The 23,573-nt window shown below is 42.5% G+C and overlaps 1 protein-coding gene across 1 annotated transcript in view; it reads left to right on the top strand.

Annotated features, from left to right (window-relative positions):
- The window catches only part of DNAH6 (dynein axonemal heavy chain 6), a 717,942-nt gene that overhangs the window by 267,113 nt on the left and 427,256 nt on the right, over nucleotides 1-23,573 (top strand). The window contains exons 37-40 of the mRNA XM_077275462.1: nucleotides 349-492; nucleotides 1,296-1,517; nucleotides 13,128-13,275; nucleotides 21,281-21,438. Coding sequence (XP_077131577.1) covers nucleotides 349-492; nucleotides 1,296-1,517; nucleotides 13,128-13,275; nucleotides 21,281-21,438 — 672 coding nt within the window. The remainder of the gene's footprint in view (nucleotides 1-348; nucleotides 493-1,295; nucleotides 1,518-13,127; nucleotides 13,276-21,280; nucleotides 21,439-23,573) is intronic.

The raw sequence follows: 23,573 nt of genomic DNA, 5'->3' as shown, positions 1-23,573 counted from the left end.
ATAAATTACAACAAATCTCCCAATGCGATCAGAAAAAATGACCCTTCCTTACACTTTTGTTTACATAATTTTTATGGCCCAGACAAACTGTAAAGGTGAGCTTTAGGTAATTTGGTTCCAGGGACCTGTGCACAGCGCTTAATAATCTTTCCAAGATGGCGCTGGAGACTTCAATTGTGCATTTTCAAAATCACGTTGCACACCTGCCTTTTGTTCTGACATGTGCAGTTGGCTAATAAGGACGTCAAATACGGCAGTTTTGTTATATAGATGTTCCTGTGACCTATAGGGTGAGTCATCTGGAATAAGAAATTTTTTTTTTTGCTTTTTCATTGTTGTCATTTTTAGGAGCACTCAAGACTAAATAGCGTTATCTGTCAGACTTTTGTCTTCTGTTATGTCTGGTCTATTGGTGGAAATCTAACAGAAAATCATTGGGATGCTTTTGATACATTTGTCAGACACCAGTTTGAAGATAACCCTGAAGCCAAGGTAAGCAGCAAAAGATTATCCTTACACCCCCACAATGATAGCAAATAGTAAGCTCAGTCATACTGGGGTTTACACTTTTATCCAGGTATATATTTTAACTTGACGCTAGGTGTCAGTGTTTCATAACCTACAGAATATATCTCTGCTAAACTCGAGCAATGGCACTACCAATTATTTAGAATTGTGCAGAACTCTATTCTCTGTGTATTTTTAGGTAGTTTCAACTATTCAGTTGTGAATTTTCTGAAAAATGCAATTGTATTCAAAGTAAACACCACTTGTCCTTAAATGTAGATATCCAAAATGTGGGTTCATTACTATTATTTTTTAATATTTCAGTATTCTCGTATCTCTATTTCTCTATGTCAATGACAAGAAAGTGATATTGCATATTATTTATAATATTCTGAAGATACATTCATTACTATTGAAAAAGCCGCAATAATTAAATGATATTTTTTTATTAATTTTAAATGATGAATAATATACTCTGCCATATAGTCACAGTAGAAGTGGTCACAGCTAGCCACCTCCCCCTTCCTTCTTGTTTTACAGTTTAGAACATGCAATTATTGATGAGTATCAGAACCTTATTACTCTCTTGATTGTCTTTATTTCACTGCATTCACACATCTGTGTATAACGGTCCGTGATTCACCTCCCGACCAGAAATTAACAGTCCCATAATCATGCATTTTATGAGGGCCGGCTGTTAAGAGAGCCACAGCCAGACTGTACATCACAGTCCGCACTCAGACTGTGACCTACGGCTGTGTGATTCTGGCCTTGCTCTTGTCCTCCAGCTCCCAACCTCTGGTGACCTGTGGAGTGTCTATATGGATTATGACACAAAACGCCTGGATCCGTGGGAGAGAATTATTCCATCCTTCAAGTATAACAGCAATGTGCCATTTTTTGAAATGCTGGTTCCAACGACTGATACAGTGCGCTATGGCTATCTTATGGAAAAACTACTGGCTGTAAAACATTCTGTGTTGTTTACTGGCACCACAGGAGTTGGCAAGGTGGGTAGCAATATGGTTTACAATGGTTTATCAATTTTATAATGGAAATGTTGTATTCAATTACATTTTGACGTTTAGCTGCATTAAATTCTTTACAATGTGTCCGTCTTCTTAGGTTAGAGGGAATATATCACCGTGTTTTTACTCTCCTATCTGAGAGCAACTTGATCTAAGCGCAGAGACCCTGATTCCAGGGATATATTTCTTATAAGGCTGCTTGCCGAAGTTTGGATAGAATCACAGATTTCTCTGCGGCACATCTAGCAGTTCTCTGAACACTGAGCTGTGTATAACCCCACCCACACCACTGATTCGTTGCCTTCTGTGTACACTATGCATAGGCAGAAAGCTTAGCAAATATGTCCACAGTCACATCACAAAAGTCAAATAAATACCATAAATGGATGTGTGGGATTGAGTATTCCACATGGACAGAATAAAGGGTTTAATGCACAAAGTAACATAAATCATATAGAAATAAATGTACAAGAGAACCTGTTATATGAACCAAATATCAAATTTTATTAATGGTTATAATACCACAAATAGTTAAAAACATGTACAAAAATGGGAAACCACAAGGTGGCATCACATTCCCACATATATAGAACACTTCAAGCAAAATAACATAATTTCATCTGAATTAATTGTCAAACCGATAATTATTGCACTACCAACAGTGGTTTATCCATAATATATAAAAAGAATGTAACAAAAATGCATTGACACTAGTCGTGACATCAGATTCACACATACAGTCACTGAATCATTATATAGCAGAGGAAAGACAACTTATGCAAGATAGAAACATGAATAGAAGAGGATATGCTGCAGGAAGGCAGTGGTCAATCCCAAAAAGATCCCGATGTCCTGCCTTCTTCCCCCTGTCCCAGTCCCGGGGGTACTCTTGAAGGTAGAGAGGCCCAAGTCTCCGACCTTACGGTGCATGTATTAACCCCTGATCTCTCCCTTATCCCACTCCGTGAGGTCTGTGACAGAAATATAAGGTAAACAAGATATAAGACAAAACAGGGAACACAGAAAGCAACAAACATACAAAATGTAATGCCTGCTGCATCGCAGTAGCACACAACCTCCACCAGGGGGTGCAGGTGAAGGAAAACAGGTACACTCGCAGAGAAATCACAGATCAGCAGGCAGGAGCCACTGGTGGCAAAAGAATAGTAAGACAAAGCCAGGTCAGCAACAGAGAGGGAACAAAGTACCAGAGGTCACATCAATACACGTGGTCAAAAACAAGCCAAAGAAGTCAGAGACGCAAGACAGTCAAACAGGTCAGAGGACAAACCGAGTCCAACATGAAGTGCCCAATGAAATCCCCCCAAAATTAATGATTTAATGATAATGATTAATGAAATTCTGAAATACCACTGGCGCGTTAGTTTGACTAAAAGGCATAATCAGGTTCTCAAACAAACCCTCGGAGGTGAGGAAAGCTGATTTCCACTCATCCCCCTCCCACATTCGGATGAGATTATATGCTCCCCTGAGGTCTAACTTAGAAAACCACCTGGCCCGAGACAATTGATTGTACAAGTCAGGAATAAGTGGGAGGGGGTAAGTATTCCTCACGGTGATCTTGTTCAATTCTCAAAAATCGAGGCATGGGTGTAAACCACCATCTTTTTTCTTCACAAAAAAGAATCCCACTGCCACAGGAGACACAGAGGGGTGAAGGTGCCCTTTATGACGACTATCAGAGATATACTCCTTCATAGCCGCCTGCTCAGGGCCGGAGAGATTATATAAATGGGCCTTGGCAGTTTAGCAGCAGGGATTAGATTAACAGCAAAATTAAATGGGCTGTGTGGTGGTAGAACCTCAGCCTCCTTTTTGGAGAATACATCCTCAAAATCCTTCAGGTACTCCAGAATACCCTCCAGACTGACGGATGACACAGACACATTAACAATGCAATCTTTAGAACAATTAGGTCCCCAATTAACAATGCCCCGAGATTCCCAATCAATGATCGGGTTATGTAACAGTAACCAGGGAAACCCCAACACCTGTTCCGCAGGTAGATTTCCCATAATAAAACATGTAATACGTTCATGATGGCAGGACCCCACCTTAAGGATAAACACCTCAGAGATAAACTTAGCAACATTCTTAGTAAGGGGTGTTTTAGCAATGGCCACGATATTAATGGGAGTTTCCAACCTAACTGTCCCTATCATACATTTGGCCACCAAATCAGAGTCAGTAAACTTCAGAGATGACCCACAATCCACAAAAACTGAAGTAGAGGTACAACCGTTCTTGACGCAAAGTTTTACTTCCAATAGTAGTTTCAGAGATGAGGACAAAGGTACCTGGGAGTCTGGGCATCCTCCTCGACAGTTACCCAGACTTGGCATTTCCTGGCACATTGGGAGTAGAAGAACTGTCCTTTTTCCAGTGTCCCAGACTATCACAGTAGAAGCAGTCTCCCATCACGTCATCGTCTCCTCTCCCTTTCCTTAATGGTGGTGACCCCCACCTCCATGGGCTCGGACTGAGGCGTAGCATCAGGGTTACTCAGAAGCAAAGGACCTTCTTGCTGCATGACACCACTCTCCCTTAGTCTTCGATCCATCTGGATGGCCTGATTCATAGCCTCCTCCAAAGAACTAGGTGGTGGATGGAGAGCCAGGGCATTCTTCAAATGTTCCGACAGTCCCCGCCGGAAATGGCACTTGAGTGCAGAGTCATTCCATGAGACTTCTTGGGACCATCGTCTAAACTCCAAGCAATACCATTTGGCTGAGAGCTTACCCTGAGCAAGACTCATGATAGTATCCTATGCCACCGTAACATTGTCTGGTTCATCATAGATAAGTCCTAGGGCCTCAAAAAACCTATCTACCGACATTCGTTCAGGGGCAATGGGAGACAACGAGAAAGCCCAAGATTTATGACCTTTTTGGAGTAAGGAAATAATTATTCCCACTCGCTGACTCTCATCCCCAGAGGATCGAGGTCTAAGTGAAAACAACAATTTTCAACCCTCCCTGAATGTACAAAACTTATTCTTCTCACAAGCAAAGGTGTCAGGGAGCTTGACCGAGGTTTTGGGAGAGTGCAAAGTGACATCGACTTAATCGCCAGACCTGCTGACAACATGGGGGGTGGCACCCTGTACAGTTTTAACGATCTCCATCAACTCTTTCTGTAATTGAGTATGGGACGCGGCCAGGGCCCTATGTTCTACCGACAATTCCCGCGTTATCTGCAGTAAACTGGATACCTGGTCAGCCAGATTGTGCAGCAGATCCATTGCCAGGGGAAAAAATGAATAAACCCCTCTAAAAATATGGTCAGTTACAATGTAATTCCTGCTGTAGCGCAGTAGCACAAAACCTCCACCAGGGGGGTGCGGGTGAAGGAAAACAGGTACACAGAGAAATCACAGAGCAGCAGGCAGGAGCCACTAGGTGGCGAAAGAGTAGTCAGACAAAGCCAGGTCAGCAACAGAGAGGGAACAAAGTACCAGAGGTCACATCAATACACGTGGTCAAAAACAAGCCAAAGAAGTCAGCCAATCGGGAGCAGGAAAGCCAGAGACGCAAGACAGTCAAACAGGTCAGAGGACAAGCCAAGTCAAATACCAAGGGGTCACGACACAGAGAGCGAGTACTACAATGGGTGAAGTCACAGGGGAGCACAGGAACGGGACCTAGGTGAACGGGCAGAGAACAAATCGGGGTATAACGGGGTCAGCTGCTCAAGCTAGAGACAGGAACTATAACTGACACAGACAGATCCCAATACGAGGCAGAGATTAACCCCCGCATGACCATCCTGGGGAGAGAATAATCAGAAACACCCCGGACTGGATCATGACACAAACACTCACCAAAGGTAAAGAAGTATATAGGGAAGGATAGGAATGTATCAACCGAATGTGAATAGGACAATGAGGGAAGCACCCAAATACAGCAGGCAACAATCTCCAGTAGCAACAATGAACTCCTATTCAGCATAGCGTCTTCAAGGAGCTAGGAAGCAAAGCTTTCACTGGCCAAACAGAGAAGGTCTGGCCAGGTTTTATAGGGAAAGCGAATGACCAGATCCGAAGCAGATGAAAATGGAGCTGCAAGTTTCTGACCAGCATAGAAAGGGTCTCTTGAGCACCAGCGGAAACCAAATTCATTTAATATGGGACACAAACACACAGGGTAAATGGAAGGTCTGCAGTTCACAATACGTAGTGATCTTCTAACCCCAGATCTCCCAGGAGGACGCGACAAACTCATGACAATTATGCTATTTTGTTTTTAGTGTTCTATATATGTGGGAATGTGATGCTACCTTGTGATTTCCCACTTTTTTACATGTTTTAACTATTTGTGGTATTATAAGCATTAATAAAATTTTATATTTGCTTCATTTAACTGGTTATCTTGTAAATTGTTTTGTATATGATTCACGTAGGCAGAAAGCTGCCAATCAGTGATGGGGGGTGGGGATGGACTACCTGGCAGCAAGTTTACTAATCTTCTAGAGATAAATTCCTCCTGATAAAGCAGCCCAGTTAGGGTACCGTCACACATTGAAATTTTCATCGCTGCGACGGCACGATTCGTGACGTCGCAGCGTCGTATAATCATCGCTCCAGCGTCGTAGACTGCGGTCACACGTTGCAATCACGGCGCTGGAGCGATGCCGAAGTCCCCGGGTAACCAGGGTACACATCGGGTAACTAAGCGCAGGGCCGCGCTTAGTAACCCGATGTTTACCCTGGTTACCAGCGTAAACATAAAAAAACAAACAGTACATACTCACCCGTCGGTGTCCTTCAGGTCCCTTGCCGTCTGCTTCCTGCTCTGAGTGCAGCCGCACAGTGAGAGCAGATCGCAGCACCGCTGCGCTCTGCTCTCACTTTCCGGCCGGCACTCAGAGCAGGAAGCAGACGGCAAGGGACCTGAAGGACACCGACGGGTGAGTATGTACGGTTTGTTTTTTTACGTTTACGCTTGTAACCAGGGTAAACATCGGGTTACTAAGCGCGGCCCTGCGCTTAGTTACCCGATGTTTACCCTGGTTACAAGCGAAGACATCGCTGGATCGCTGTCACACACAACGATCCAGCGATGTCAGCGGGTGATCAAGCGACGAAAGAAAGTTCCAAACGATCTGCTACGACGTACGATTCTCAGCAGGGTCCCTGATCGCAGTAGCGTGTCAGACACAGCGATATCGTAACGATATCGCTAGAACGTCACGAATCGTAACGTCGTAGCGATGGAAATTTCAATGTGTGACGGTACCCTTAGGCTAGTTTCACATTAGCATTTAAATCCGCAGCGTTTAAAACGCATCCGCAAGTGGTGGAATAAACGCGTACAAACGCAGCGTTTTTTAGACGCATGCGGAATCGCATGTGGTTAAAAAAAGGCGCGTTTGTACGCGTTTATATGCGTTTTTTCCTGCGTTTGTTTTTGGTGCGCATGATGAGAAATTTCACAAGAGAAAAATCAAGATAACCAGACACCGCCAATGGGACTACAGAGGGCGTGTATTATGGGATCTCTATATATAGACCCTAGGGCTACTGAAATCTTAACAGTTTGCTACTGTATCCTGTGTCATGATGGATCTTCGCATGGAGAGCTTTTATTTCAACCTGGATTTAAGCATCAAGCTGTTTCTTGCCTGTGCCTTTGCTTGGAAGCAAGACAGAAATCGCGAAAGATGGAGAAGGAGACAACGTAGGCGTTTTTGGAGACACCCCATTATCGAACTACGTGAGAGCCGTGGAGCCTATCACACGCTGTATGCCGAGCTTAATGCCAACCCGGAGAAATTCCAGGAATACACAAGGATGTCACAAGACTCATTCCGGGATTTGCTTGCTCATGTCGAAGGAGCCATATGGCGACAGGACACCCAGCTCCGTAGAGCGATTCCACCGGAGGAATGTCTGCTGGTTACATTAAGGTACGTTCCAAATCTAAACCAATGACAGTCCAAATTTAGTGTTTTCTGACATGTATTTTTGGGGTATTTTCCTTTCTTTCTTTAGCGTAACCACACCATAAATAGAATAGATTGTAATGTTTTTTGGGGTTTGTTTTTCTTACAGATTTCTGGCAACCGGAGAGAGTTTATCATCCCTCCACTTCCAATACCGGCTTGGAATATCCACCCTGTCCAGAATAGTTGCGGACACCTGCCGGGCTTTGTGGAATGTACTCCGGGATGAGTTTATACCCCCTACCCACCTTGGACATGTGGCTTGACATTGCAGAAAAATTCTGGAGTGTGTGTGATTTCCCCAACTGTTTAGGAGCCGTGGATGGAAAGCACATTCGCATTATCAAACCAGCCAGAACAGGATCGGAGTACTTTAATTACAAAAAATATTTTTCTGTTGTGCTCATGGCAATAGCCAATGCGGACTGTCGCTTCATCGCCGTGGACATTGGAGCTTTTGGCCGTGGCAACGATTCCCAGATTTTCTCTGATATGGGACGCCGTGTGTATGGCAAAAATTTCAATTTTCCCCCGCCACAACCTCTCCCCAACACTCAAGGTCCACCGATGCCATTTGTTATGGTTGGGGATGAGGCCTTTCAGATGTGTGAAAACCTACTGAAGCCCTATTCCAGTCGGGACATGAACCACACTAGAAGGATCTTTAACTACAGACTGACCCGGGCCCGAAGAACAGTAGAGTGTACCTTTGGCATTCTGGTCGCTAAATGGCGCATTCTTGCATCAGCCATAAATCTAAAAGTGGAAACAGTCGACGAGGTGGTCAAAGCCTGAGTGGTTCTGCACAATTATTTAATGGCTAAGGAGCAACCCAACATTGAACTGGATGAACCAGTTGCACACCCACTGCCCGATTTCCAGCATCACCTGCTGCGGTCAACTGCAGCAGTTGGTCACATGCGGGACCAATTTGCTGCCTTTTTTGATTCAAATATTGGACGTGTGTCATGGCAGGACAATGTTGTGTAATTGTCCTGTTGTAATTAGATCTGTACCAGTAATTTTCTGATATGAAAATAATATTTCTCATTAATAAACTTTATTTTTGGTTGTGTTGACCGTGTCTCCTATCTTTTTCCTCTACAAACCAAGGCTGTCCTAAAACTGGCAGTATTTGATCTGTATTTAATATCAGTTTTTGTAATCCAAAACCAGGAGTGGGTGATAAAAGCAGAGGTGCTAGTTATTATGTTAATATAATAATTTACCTCTAATTGTTCCACTCCTTGTTTTGGCTTACAAATACTGATATAAAACACTGGCCACATAAAGCTAGTGTTATGGCAGCCATGTTGCTTTATTGGTAAGCTTGTTGACGTCATTGCGTCCTGATTCTGTTCTCCTGTATCCATTGGACACAGACTGAAGAGACAATGACTGTCACACTAAAGAGACCTATACTCATCAAGTCAGGTGTCAGAAATAATGAATTCATGATGCACATATAACAGCCTCATGAATTCACTATTTCTGACACCTGTGCAGGTGAGCATAGATATGCAGTGTGTAAACACCATTGTCCCCTCAATTTGTGTGTAATAGATTATGTATAAAGAAGAGAAAATGGTGGTTATACAAGGCAGTTCTCTACTCACCAGGTCAGGTGTCATAACTAGGGTTGAGCGACTTTTCATTTTTTGAGATCGAGTCGGGTTTCACGAAACCCGACTTTCTCAAAAGTCAGATCGAGTGAAATCGGCTGCTGGTCGGAAACCTCTGCTGGTTGTCCTCAAATGACCTCGAGCGTGGGAACTTTCCTAGAAAGTTCCCAGGCTGCAGTTCATGAGGACATCCAGCAGAGGGCGCATCACCGCGAATGAAGGTAACTACAGGTCATTGACCTACATTACCTTCATTCATTCGCCTGGGTTTACAGGCAGCAGCGAGTGCATTAGCACAGCTCCTGCCTGTAAAATATTTTAACCCCTTCAGAAGGATTTACATCGTGGGACCTGACAGATCCTCGGATGGTATGTATATTGTTGGTTTATTATTTTTAGAGCGAGGGTCTTCAGGTGGATTGAGAGAGCAATAAAATATTACAACAACCTGTGTGTTTATTTCATTAAAATACTTTTTAATAATGTGTGTGTGTTTTTTAACCCTTTCATACAATTGGATTAATAATGGATAGGTGTCATAATTGATGCCTCTCCATTATTAATCTGGCTTAATGTCACCTTACAATAGCAAGGTGGCATTAACCCTTCATTACCCCATATCCCACCGCTACACGGGAGTGGGAAGAGAGTGGCCAAGTGCCAGAATAGGCGCATCTTCCAGATGTGCCTTTTCTGGGGTGGTTGGGGGCAGATGTTTTTAGCCACGGGGGGGCCAATAACCATGGACCCTCTCCTGGCTATTAATATCTGCCCTCAGTCACTGGCTTTACCACTCTGGCGGAGAAAATTGGCGCGGGAGCCCACGCCAATTTTTTCAGCGATTTAACCCTTAAATTTAATAGTTACAGCGCCGAAATTTTGCACATACACACTACTAACATTAGTAGTGTGGAATATGCAAAAAAAGGGGGATATGACATGGTTTACTGTATGTAAACCATGTCTCATGTCATGTCGGGTTTAGGCAGGAGAAATGAAAAGCCGACAATTGAATTACCGGCTTTTCAACATTATCGCGCTGAAGTAAATATAAATATATATATATATATATATATATATATATATATGTGTCTCTATGGTATATATATATATATATATATATATATATATATATATATATATATATATATATATATATATATATATATATATATATATATATATAAAAAACCGAAACCCGACTTTGGATTACAGATCGTGTACCGCCGACCCAATCCCAGAGTGGGATCGGGTCGGGTTTCACGAAACCCGACTTTACTAACAGTTGGCGACTTTTGAAAAGTGCCGATCTGTTTCGCTCAACCCTAGTCATAACTAATGAGTTTTTTGACACCTGACCTGTTCAGTAGAGGTCTGCACTGTATTTCCACCATTTTCTCTTCAGACTGCCACACTAGTCACAGACAAAAAGAGATTATGGAGATAATGCATCTAATATTTTTTGTCCCACCTCATATCTCTATACTAAAGACACACAAAGCTGCAGTCTTTTTTTTTTAACTACTGGAGATATGATGTGGCCCAAAAAGTAAGTGTGTGGCGAAGTTTCTTAGTTGGCGCACGGTGTGTGTTGCCGGCGGCGGAAGACACAAACATAATTGTGGCAAATTAATTTTTTTTTATTTTTTAACAAACAAAAAATGTATTTACTGCACCGGCTTGGGGTAGAGTGATGTAAACGGGGGGTGTGAAGCACTGAGGCCTGGCTAACCGTGGACGACGCAGAGGTGGCAGGAGAAGGGGCAATGAAACTAGAAGGGTCTGGAAGTTCGGGGATGGGGCTTGACACATGAGAGGCTTGAGACGCACTGGAAGGGTGAGACAAACCTGACATTACAGACACATTGGGAGGTGAAGGGGGAGGAATGCTAAGAGCCTTGATTGCTTCGTGTAAAACCGAGCTCAAGTGCAAAAACCCGGGCATGAGTGACCTGTCCGAAGCCCTCTGCCGCTGCCGGGAGGAGCCCCCCCAAAAAAGGGGCAGTGGAAGAGGACTGCGAAAGGGGAAGACCTGATGGACGAGCTCCCTGGTCTCCAGTTAGTGTGGAAGGCCCACTTACTGCTGCGCTGCTGGATGGCTGGGACGGGTCCGTGGCTGTCGGATGAAGGACCGCTCCAGAACCTGGGCCAACAGTAGTGCTGTATGTGCTGTGAAAAAAGGAAAAAGAAAATTAATACCAAAAAATAACCAGACGCAAAATCCTGTGGAATATAAAAAAAACGATTATGGCAATACAATACAACCAAATGCACGTGATAAATACTTACGTTCTCTGGGCAAGGACCAATCTTAAAATGCCAGAACTCGATGGTATTTGTATTTTCTGATCCTTGCTCCTGAACCACTGGGAACACGGCTCTCTTGCCGCAGGTTCTTGTTGAAGCGGTCCTTCATCGAACGCCAATGTGTTCTGACTTTGGCCACTGTTAAAAAAAAAAAACATTTGTGGTCAGAAAAAGGACTTTTGGCCGTGATCACACAACTGTGTGTGATGACAGAAACTCCGGAGAGTTTCTTTCATCACACACAGTCGAGTGAGCACGGCCAAGGTCTCTGCTGCTTCGCACTTCAGTGCAATACTTATAAAATGCATTTCTGACCCGTGTCGGGGCGTTGTCCCAGCCATCCCACATCGCTTGGGCCACCTCATTCCATAAGCGCCGGATCGTGACGTTGTTTGAGTGCAGTGGCTCCCAGGTGTCCCACAACGGGACTCGCTCCTGGACCAGGGAGATGAGGGTCATTCTCAATAAGATCATCCTCCCGTTGTGAAACCTAAAAATTAAATAAAGTCATTAAAGTTTGCTCAATTAACATAAGGAAAAGAAAGAAAAAAGATGCTGAGAAATGGCATGAATAGGAAAGTCAACATACAAAAGGATTACAGAAGAAAAAAGTAAAGAAATACGAATGGAAAGAAAGGAAGATTCAAGAATATTACACTGAGGATTCAGTAAACAGTCAGCCTTGTATACGTACCCGCTGCCGTCTTTCCACCGGACCTTGACTCCGCTGCTCCTGCCCTGTCTCTGCCGCAGTAGAAGAGCTCTAAAAAAAAGAAAAAATCAAATTGTCACATGTGTCGATGTGACAGTGAATACTTACCAATCTGACGAGGCAATTACTCACCTCACTGACATGCTCCACTTCCGACTGTCCTGGACGAAACTCCTCATCAGAAGAAGAAGCAGAAGACATTCTGATGCATGCAGAAAGAAAGAAATGGCAGAAAATAGGACATGTAGAGACAGAAAATAGAAAATAAAGGCATTCGCTAGGATATACTCACATTGTTCAGAGGCTTGTTTGCTCCAAGTTGCTGTGGTCTGTATGCTCTGCTTGGCTGTCCGCTGTGGTCCGTCTGCTCTGCTTGGCTGTCCGCTGTGGTCCGTCTGCTCTCCTTGGCTGTCTGCTGAGAAGTGACCTGCAACTGTCCACACCCTCCCTTTATCACCTTGATGGTGGGGGGTGGCTTATCAGTGTCTAGACATGTTTTTCTTAATTGAAACGCATGCGTTCACGAACACAACCAAACACATGTGCTTGTGAACGCATTCATATAGACAGCAATGCATTTTTTTGTCGCAATCCTTGCGCAATCAACCACATGCGTTTCCAGGCGGCAAATTGACGCCTCTAAAAATTACTACATGTTGCATTTCTGCGCCAAGCCGCAAACGACGAGACGAGACGACGCATGCGTCGTCAAACGTGACAAAACGCGCACAATCAAAAATGCGTCCCTAATGTTAAATATAGGAATACACAACGCATGCGGATATTTGCGGAAGAAACGCTGCTGACACAACCGCAAATGTGAAACCCGCCTAAGTGAAGCATTACTTAAATCAGAGTCTCTGCCTCTACATCATCCTGATCTCAGATTAAGTAACAAAAACTTGGTGACAGATTCTCTTTAAGTGATTCCCTTGTATGTTAAAATGATTTATTATTTGTACATCTGTTTCGGTTTTTCTGTCTATTTAGTCTGTAGTAGCTCGTGGATTGCTGAACAGTATACAAGAAGAAGCGGGCTACGTTTCTGTGTATCTAAATTTCTCAGCCCAGACATCCTCTGCACGAACACAGGAAATAATAGAGTCAAAATTGGAGAAGAAGCGGAAAACCATTTTGGGTATGTAATCTTTCTTGAAACCTTTTACTGCCTGGACAATTTTCACACAAATATAAAATCTTAATTATAATATAAAAATAATCTACCTATATAGATTTGTAAAAATTAAGAGACCACTGTAAAATGTTCAGTGGTCTGATTTTTCTCTTTATAGGTATATTTTTGAGTAAAATGTAAATTGTTCATTTATTCTATAAACTTCTGACATGTCTCTAATTTTCCAAGGAATATATTTTGTATTTTTTTTTTTTGGAAAAGGAGCAATGTTAAAAATTAAAAAAAAAACCCAGTGCTTTCAGACCTCAAATAATGCAAAGAAAACAAGTTCATAATCATTTAGAAACAACAATACTAATGTTTTAATTCAGGAAGAGTTCAGAAAACAATATTTTGTGGAATAACCATGATTTTTAATCACAGCTTTCATGCATCTTGACATGCTTTCAACCAGTCTTTCACACTGCTTCTGTTGCAAAAATTTAAGCAGTTCTTTGATGACTTGTGACTATCCATCATCCTCTTGATTACATTGCAGAGGTTTTCAATAGGGTTCAGGTCTGGAGATTGGGCTGCCCAAGACAGGGTTTTGATGTGGTGGTCTTTTAATTTTTCTCAGAGCTGTATACACCTATACAGTATAGAGTGTGGGAAATAAGCATTTGTTCTCTTTTATGATTTTGTAAGTTTGCCCACTGACAAAGACAGGAACAGTCTATAATTTTAAAGGTAGGTTAATTTTAACATTGAGAGATAGAATATCAAAAGTAAAATCCATAAAATCACATTGTATAAGTTATATAAATGTATTTGCATTTTGCAGTGAGAAATAAGTATTGGATTCCCTACCAACTATTAAGAAAACTGGCTCCTACAGATTATTTAGATGCTCCTAATCAAATCGTTACCTGCATTAAAGACAGCTGTCTTACACAGTCACCTCTGGCAAACGACATAATACTTGGTGGCAAAACCCTTGTTGGCAAGCAAAACAGTCAGACGTTTTTTGTAGTTGATGATGAGGTTTGCACACGTCAGGAGCAATTCTGGTCCACTCCTCTTTGCTGATCATCTCTAAATCATTAAGATTTTGAGGCTGTCGCTTGGCAACTCGGAGCTTCAACTCCCTCCATAAGTTTTCAATGTGATTAAGGTCTGGAGACTAGCTAGGCCACTCCATGACCTTAATGTGCTTATTTTTGAGCCAATCCTTTGTTACCTTGGCTGTATATTTTGGATCATTGTCTTGCTGGAACACCCAGACACGACCCATTTTTAATGTCCTGAAGGAGGAAAAGAGGTTGTCACTCAGGATTTTACGGTACATGGCTCCATCCATTCTCCCATTGATGCGGTGAAGAAGCCCTGTGTCCTTATTAGAGAAACACCCCCAAAACATAATTCTTCCACCTCCATGCTGGACAGTGGGGATGGTGTTCTTTGGGTCACAGGCAGCAATTATCTTCCTCTAAGCACTGCGAGTTGAGTTAATGCCAAATTCCTCAATTTTTGTCTCATCTGACCACAGCACCTTCTCCCAATCACTCACAGAATCATCCAGGTGTTCATTGCAAACTTCAGATGGACCTACACATGTGCATTCTTGAGCAGGGAGACATTACGGGCACTGAAGGATTTTAAACCGTTATGGCGTAATGTGTTAGCAATGGTTTTCTTGGTGACTGTGGTCCCAGCTGACTTGAGATCATTAACAAGTTCCCACCGTGCAATTTTAGGGTGGTCTTTCACCTTCCTCATGATCAAGGACACCCCACGAGGTGAGATTTTGCATGATGCCCCAGATCGATGTCGATTGACAGTCATTTTGTATTTCTTCCATTTTCTTACTATTGCATCAACAGTTGTCTCTTTCTCACCCAGCGTCTTACTTATGGTATTGTAGCCCATTCCAGCTTTGTGCAGGTCTATGATCTTGTCCCTGACATCCTTACAAAGCTCTTTGGTCTTGCCAATGTTGTAGAGGATAGAGTCTGGCTGATTAATTGAGTCTGTGGACAGGAGTCTTTTATAAAGGTGACTATGTAAGACAGCTGTCTTTAATGTAGGGAACGAGTTGATTAGGAGCCACTAACTGGTCTGGAGGAGCCAGAACTCTTGATGGTTGGTACAAGATCAAATACTTTTTTCTCACTGCAAAATGAAAATACATTTATATAATTTATAGAATGTGATTTTCTGGATTGTATTTTTGATATTCTATCTCTCAATGTTAAAATTAACCTACCGTTAAAATGATAGACTGTCAATGGGCAAACTTACAAAATCAGCAAGGGATCAAATACTTATTTCCCCCACTGTATATCCTGACAACAGGCACCTGGCACATATTACAATGCCATGCAGCACTTTACAAATTCTGCTACATTTAGGACACATGACACTTTTTCTCTACAAAGTTGCAAAAATGGTTAAAAACAGTAAAAGACTATTTTTGACTTTGAGCAAAAATCATGAACCACATGTGCGGTTTTGATGAATTTGGCTCCCAACAAATGTCAGTAATTACTGCAAGATAAAACAAGAAAAGTAATTCAAGAAAAGCGCAAATGATGAATCAGGCCTCGAGGCTGCATGGATTCACATGATGAAATGTATAACACTTGTCACTCACACTGAGTTTTATGTGTAGATTTTCCCCATAGAATTGTATTAAATGCAAAAAATCCACAGCTAAAAAATGCATTTGCGTTTTGAATTGGGTTTCCATGGCAGAATCTCAATAAAAACACATTTAATCCACATAAAGTTTTGTCAAGGCCAAATACCAGGAATAATCAAAAACAAAAAAGCATTATTTAAAACATGACATACGAAAAAGAGTAAAAAAAAATGGAGCATGAAAAATCCGATTAAAAACGCACTCAAAAACAAAATAAAAAACACAAGTAACCTAATTTACCAGATGCAATAATGCTGCAGAAAATCTGAAATATCAAAAACTCTCCAAATACTCATCATGGGAATGTAGCCTAAGGGTGTTGGGGGTCTTTTAAAAATATTAAAAAGCACATGCTCATCTACCAATTCGCTGTTGTTTTTTCATACCGCTGGATAAGTCCCCTTGTACTTTCCTCTCCCTCTCTATATGTGTTTTTCGCATTTAAAATAAAACTCACATACATACTGTAAGGTGGTTGTAGGACACCTAGTGGATTGGAGATCAACCTGGAGTATTGCCTTATTATGGTACTAAAAGGGGTTAATCTCCCATGACAGGTTGATTATGAGCAGCTGGAGATTTGGGAGAGACATCTGCTCACCATATCTCCACCCCTGGGTATGGTTCACTTTGTAAAATAATATCTGTTTTTCTCATACATGCCTGTGTGTATGGAGGTGTGCAGATCTCCTGGATTGAGTGCCTTTGCCAAAGGACTAAGAAGCTAGACTCTAAGCCAGGCGGGCTAACCAGCACTATTATATTGACTTATTACTTTGTGTTTCCCTTTGTGCCAGACAAAAACTGTATTTACTTTTTTCTGTGATGTGGTTTATGAGGACTGAAATAAACTAGCCGGACTTTAAATAGAAATGGTTCTTGTAATACCTCAGATTGCTCCCAAATGAGTAGCAATGTTACATTTGGTGTTTAACCCCTTCACCCCCAGAGCTTTTTTCGTTTTTTCGTTTTCTTTTTTCGCTCCCCTCCTTCCCAGAGCCATAACTTTTTTATTTTTCCGTCAATATGGCCATGTGAGGGCTTATTTTTTGCGGGACGAGATGTACTTTTGAATGATAGCATTGGTTTTACCATGCCGTGTAACAGAAAACAGGAAAAAAATTCCAAGTGCGATGAAATTGCAAAAAAAGTGCAATCTCACACTTGTTTTTTGTTTGGCTTTTTTGCTAGGTTCACCAAATGCTAAAACTGACCTGCCATTATGATTCTCCAGGTCATTACGAGTTCATAAACACCAAACATGTCTAGGTTCTCTTTTATCTAAGTGGTAAAAAAAAATTCCAAAGTTTGCTAAAAAAAAAAAAATTGCGCCATTTTCCGATACCCGTAGCGTCTCCATTTTTCGTGGTCTGAGGTCGGGTGATGGCTTATTTTTTGCGTGCTGAGCTGGCGTTTTTAATGATACCATTTTGGTGCAGATATGTTCTTTTGATCGCCCGTTATTGCATTTTAATGCAATGTCATGGCGACCAAAAAAAGTAATTTTGGTGTTTTGATTTTTTTTCTCGCTACGTCATTTAGCGATCAGGTTAATCCTTTGTTTTTTTTGATAGATCGGATGATTCTGAACTCGGCAATAACAAATATGTGTAGGTTTGATTTTTTTTTTTTTATTGTTTTATTTTGATTGGGGCGAAAGGGGGGTGATTTGAACTTTTATATATTTTTTATTTTTTTATATTTTTAAACTTTTTTTTTTATTTTGGCATGCTTCAATAGCCTCCATAAGAGGCTAGAAGCATGCATTACACGATTGGCTATGCTACATAGATGTGAAGCACAGATCACCTGTATGTAGCAGAAATGCAGGGTTGCTTTGAACGCCGACCACAGGGTGGCGCTCAAAGCAGTCGGCCATCAACAACCATAGAGGTCTCAAGGAGACCTCTGGTTGTTATGGCAATGCACCGATGACCCCCGATTATGTGACGGGGGTCAGCGGTGCGAGCACCTCCGGCCGCGCGGCCGGGAGCGCTAGTTAAATGCCGCTGTCAGCGTTTGACGGCGGCATTTAACTAGTTAATGGGCGCGGGCGGATCGCGATTCCGCTAGCGCTCATTGCGCTCACATGTCAGCTGTACAAAACAGCTGACATGTCACGGCTTTGAGGTGGGCTCACCGCCGGAGCCCACCTCAAAGCAAGGGATCTACTATTCCGTCAGCTGGCAGAAAGGGGTTAAACTGCGAGCAGCATTCCCAAGGAACATGTGTAACTGCTACAAAAGTGCTGCATGTTGTGGGTGAAAGCAGCTATAAGGTAGGGAGCAACGTCAAACAGCATGGACGACTGGATTAAACACCAGTTGCAAGCCCAACAGTTACAACAACATCAGCTGGCACAAGAGGAGAAGTAACAAGAACAGTTCAAGTAGAGGTTATGTTGGTCCGAAGGTCACCAGGAAATCCTAAGATATTGCAAGTTCTATCCTACCTACCAGTTAACCAATCCCAACTCTCACTTCTGTAATCTCCTCGTGCCACTACTGTTATGACCCCAATGGCAGAGGGTCTCAGGAATAAATACCAAGTCTGCAAACACAAAAAAACCAGCTCATAGGGCAGTGGTAACTGGGCTGATCATATATCTAATCCTAGCACCACAAATAGCAGTAGCCAGGGAACGTGCCTACGTTGGTTCTAGACGTCTCGCGCCAGCCGGAGAACTAACTAACCCTAGAAGGGAAAAGAAAGACCTTTCTTGCCTCCAGAGAATAGACCCCAAAAGTTGGATACAAGCCCCCAACAAATAATAACGGTGAGGTAAGAGGAAAAGACAAACATAAGAATGAGCTAGGTATTTAGCAAAGAGAGGCCCACTAGCTAATAGCAGAATATAGTAAGATGACTTATATGGTCAGCAAAAACCCTATTAAAATATCCACGCTGGACTAACGGCCGGGGGGAGAACACCAGCCCCCTAGAGCTTCCAGCAAGGTCAGAACTCACATTTAGTACAAGCTGGACAAAAATAGAAGCAAAGCAAATAACCCAAAAAACAAAGAAGCAAGACTTAGCTTAATTTTGCAAGAACCAGGACCAGCAGACAGGAGCAACAGAAGGATCTGATTACAACGATGCCAGGCACTGGACTAAGGATCCAGGAAGTTTATATAGCGACACCCCTGGACTAACGACCCAGGTGAGTGCCAAACTGAAGAAAGACAATCCCAGAGTCATATCACTAGTGACCACAAGAGGGAGCCAAAAAGTCTAATTCACAACACACTACCCATCAAGGCATGGCAAGACAGGAACTCTGTTGAAACTCCATGTATGCTGGTTAAGCCAGAAAGGGGCATTGAAGATGTCACAATAGCCGAGACACTGTTGAAGGCCCCAAAACCGCAATAACCGAATTGCTGTAGCAAAACCAGGACCTGTTCTCAGATTTGTCGGGGTGTACAATTGTCATAGAACCTGAGGTTCTAAGGGAACCCCATATGAGGGTGAATTCGAAGCCCTAACAAATTCCAGAGGCCCGCTGAGAACTGATCTCCTAAGAAGTGAAACATACACCAAATCTTGGTGTCATGATTCAGTTTTGGATTAGTGGCAGCTCTGGTTCTGCTATAATTTAGATGTATCTTTTTTCCTTTTCGGGCCAACAAGGGTAAATGTCAGTTTCCTTGCTGGCAGCTGCTTTGTTGCTGGTCAGCTGATGTGGGTGGTGACCATTACCACCATCCTTTAAATAGCCACATGATCGATCAGCTGACTGTAGTAGAGTAATCTATAATGACCAGCCTGGAGTAAAGAGCTCTCTGGGTACTGTGGTGAATGTGCTGTTTCTGTGGAGTTTGTGGTCCTGGTGCCTTATCCTCTCCTGTGCAGTGTTTTGCAGCAGAGGCAGTAGTTAAGTATAATTTCCCTTTTTTTGTCTGTCTCGTGTTTGTCACTCTCCCTATATTGATACCATCTGCAGTGGCAAGGTTAAAGTCCTTGCCAGTCAGTGCACTAGTCAGGGAATAGTGAGGTGACAATTAGGGACTAGGCACATGACGGCGGGGGAAGGACCTGCATAGGGTATTAGTAGTTGGAGTCAGGAGGTGTCCCATCCCTCGTTCCCTACTGTTAGGGCCTTCCTCTCCCTATTCCATCCTGCTGTTTGTATATGTGGTGTCATCTGCTGAACTATGCCATGTCAATCGTGAAATTTGGGGTCATTTACAATTTTAAGAATGGGTGGTCTAAGACGATTGTCCTTGATCCAAAATCCGATGGAGAATGGAGATTCTGTAATGATCATAGGAAGCTGAGCGAAGTCTCCAAGTTTGATGCCGCGTGTCGATAAGCTGATCAAGAGATTTCGGCCGGCAAGGTACATAACCACCTTGGATCTAACAAATGGATATTGGCAAATCTCCATGTCACAAGAAGCCAAGGAGAAGACTGCTTTCTCTACGCCCAATGATTGCTTCCAATATGTCCGGATGCAGTTCGGACTACAGGGAGCTCCAGCCACTTTCCAGAGGACTATGGACCAGATCCTCGCACCTTATAAGAATTACACTGTGGCATACCTGCACAATATCGTAATCTTCAGTCCAGATTGGGAAAGTCATCTGGGTAAGGTTGAAGCGGTGTTTGATGCTCTCAGTCCTGATTGCCCTTTACTTTAAGAAAGAATTTGTACTCCAAACGGAGTTGAGTCGCTAACTGTTTTCCTCTGTTGTTGGCCCGTGATCACTTTAGCTGCCCCTTTGTACAGAGAAGCAGCAGGGTATTGGTAACTGAGTATGTGTTTTGTATCATTTTTTTAGAGCACAATTAGGCTTTTTGGAAAATAAAAAAAGGGTTTATGAAACCTTTAAGTTTATTTTTTTTGCATGTGAAAATCCATAAAACCTCAAAGTTAAAGTAAATTAAATAAAGTCTGGCATTGCAGCTTTTTTCTTAGGCATATATTATAAAGGTCATTTATATACACCTTTCTGGCCAGTTGAGGGTGCTACAAGCTAGGCTTGCTTTGAGAGATGCACACACTTCCTATATTTGCACGGTTGGTTATTACATTATTTGTTTGCTTATTATAGATGTGATTCAGTTTTTTAACTTATTGATTTAAATTTCAAATGAAAAATGAAAAAAAGATGTATGATAAATGAAAATCCCCAATATCAGCAAAGCCTCATGTAATGCAGGCACCTTATAAAGTGTACCGTATAGTCCAGCTTGAGATAGCAAACTTGACTTTTTGTCTGTTGCATATATGTTTTTTTTCTAGTAGCATTAGAGAGCAGACATTTTTGGAGGGTTAATACCAAGTGTCAATTTGTGCCTAATATTATTTGATCTATATTTACACAGGCGCTCCTGGGAACAAGAGAGTCATCATATTTGTTGATGATTTAAATATGCCAAAGCTAGATCGATATGGATCTCAACCCCCCATTGAATTACTGCGCCAGTTCCAAGATTTCAAAGGATTTTATGACAGAGAGAAAATGTTTTGGAAAGAAATTCAGGTATCCCATTTTATACTTTACAATCTCATCTTCTTAAAAGTGAAATTTAAGGGGGAACGAGATCTTTCATCCCTGGCTATACTAACTATTCTTGTACATCGGCAACTCACTGTATATGGAAATCTATCTACACTGTTGTGAATTTGCTTTTTGCTCCCTCTAGTGGTTACTAGTTTTTTGACTCTGGTTTTTCTGTCATTCCTTTTATCCGCACCTGGGTCGTTAGTTAGGGGTGTTGCTATATAAGCTCCCTGGACCTTCAGTTCAATGCCTGGCAACGTAGTTATCAGAGCTAGTCTGCTGTGCTCTTGTCTACTGATCCTGGTTCCAGTTATATCAGCTAAGTCTGCCTTTTGTTTTTTGCTATTTGTTTTGGTTTTGTATTTTTGTCCAGCTTGTTCCAAATCTACATCCTGACCTTTGCTGAAGCTCTAGGGGGCTGGTGTTCTCCCCCCGGACCGTTAGACGGTTCGGGGGTTCTTGAATTTCCAGTGTGGATTTTGATAGGGTTTTTGTTGACCATATAAGTTACCTTTCTTTATTCTGCTATCAGTAAGCGGGCCTCTCTGTGCTAAACCTGGTTCATTTCTGTGTTTGTCATTTCCTCTTACCTCACCGTCATTATTTGTGGGGGGCTTCTATCCAGCTTTGGGGTCCCCTTCTCTGGAGGCAAGAAAGGTCTTTGTTTTCCTCTACTAGGGGTAGCTAGATTCTCCGGCTGGCGCGTGTCATCTAGAATCAACGTAGGAATGATCCCCGGCTACTTCTAGTGTTGGCGTTAGGAGTAGATATATGGTCAACCCAGTTACCACTGCCCTATGAGCTGGATTTTTGTATTCTGCAGACTTCCACGTTCCTCTGAGACCCTCGCCATTGGGGTCATAACAGTTTGCCAGGCCAGTATTAAATGTTTAATGCATTGCAGAAGAGGGATTATAAGAAAGAAGATTCTGAGTTTTTTTTTTTTTTTTTTTCTTCTTCCCCTTTACCTCAGAGTGGCTATGCTTGCTGCAGACATGAATGTCCAGACCTTGATTACAAGTGTGGACCAGCTGGCTACTCGTGTGCAGGGCATACAAGACTATGTTATCAGAAATCCTATGTCAGAACCTAAAATACCGATTCCTGAACTGTTTTCCGGAGACAGGTTTAAGTTTAGGAATTTCGTGAATAATTGTAAATTGTTTTTGTCCCTGAGACCCTGTTCATCTGGAGATTCTGCTCAGCAAGTAAAAATTGTTATTTCGTTCTTACGGGGCGACCCTCAGGATTGGGCTTTTTCGCTGGCACCAGGAGATCCGGCATTGGCTGATCTTGATGCGTTTTTTCTGGCGCTCGGTTTACTTTATGAGGAACCCAATCTTGAGATTCAGGCAGAAAAGGCCTTGCTGGCTATGTCTCAGGGGCAGGACGAGGCTGAAGTGTATTGCCAAAAATTTCGGAAATGGTCCGTGCTGACACATTGGAACGAGTGTGCACTGGCCGCTAATTTTAGAAATGGCCTTTCTGAAGCCATTAAGAATGTTATGGTGGGTTTTCCCATTCCCACAGGTCTGAATGATACTATGGCACTGGCTATTCAAATTGACCGGCGGTTGCGGGAGCGCAAAACCGCAAATTCCCTCATGGTGTTGTCTGAACAGACACCTAATTCGGTGCAATGTGATAGAAAAAACGCAAATTCCCTCATGGTGTTGTCTGAACTTATCTTATCCTGTCATGGCGTTTGTAGATTCAGGTGCTGCCCTGAGTCTCATGGATCTCTCATTTGCTAAGCGCTGTGGTTTTACTCTTGAACCATTAGAAAATCCTATTCCTCTTAGGGGTATTGATGCTACACCATTGGCAGCGAATAAACCGCAGTATTGGACACAGGTTACCATGTGCATGACTCCTGAACACCGCGAGGTGATACGTTTCCTGGTTTTACATAAAATGCATGATTTGGTTGTTTTAGGGCTGCCATGGTTACAGACCCATAATCCAGTCCTGGACTGGAAGGCTATGTCAGTCTCAAGTTGGGGCTGTCGTGGTATTCATGGGGATTCCCTGCCTGTGTCTATTGCTTCTTCTACGCCTTCGGAAGTTCCGGAGTATTTGTCTGATTATCAGGATGTCTTCAGTGAGTCTGAGTC

Source organism: Ranitomeya variabilis, chromosome 1 (assembly GCF_051348905.1).
Source record: "Ranitomeya variabilis isolate aRanVar5 chromosome 1, aRanVar5.hap1, whole genome shotgun sequence".
In the NCBI taxonomy this organism is placed as follows: Eukaryota; Metazoa; Chordata; class Amphibia; order Anura; family Dendrobatidae; genus Ranitomeya; species Ranitomeya variabilis.
Note: the sequence above shows the minus strand (reverse complement) of the source record. Positions and strands in the feature narration are given on the sequence as shown.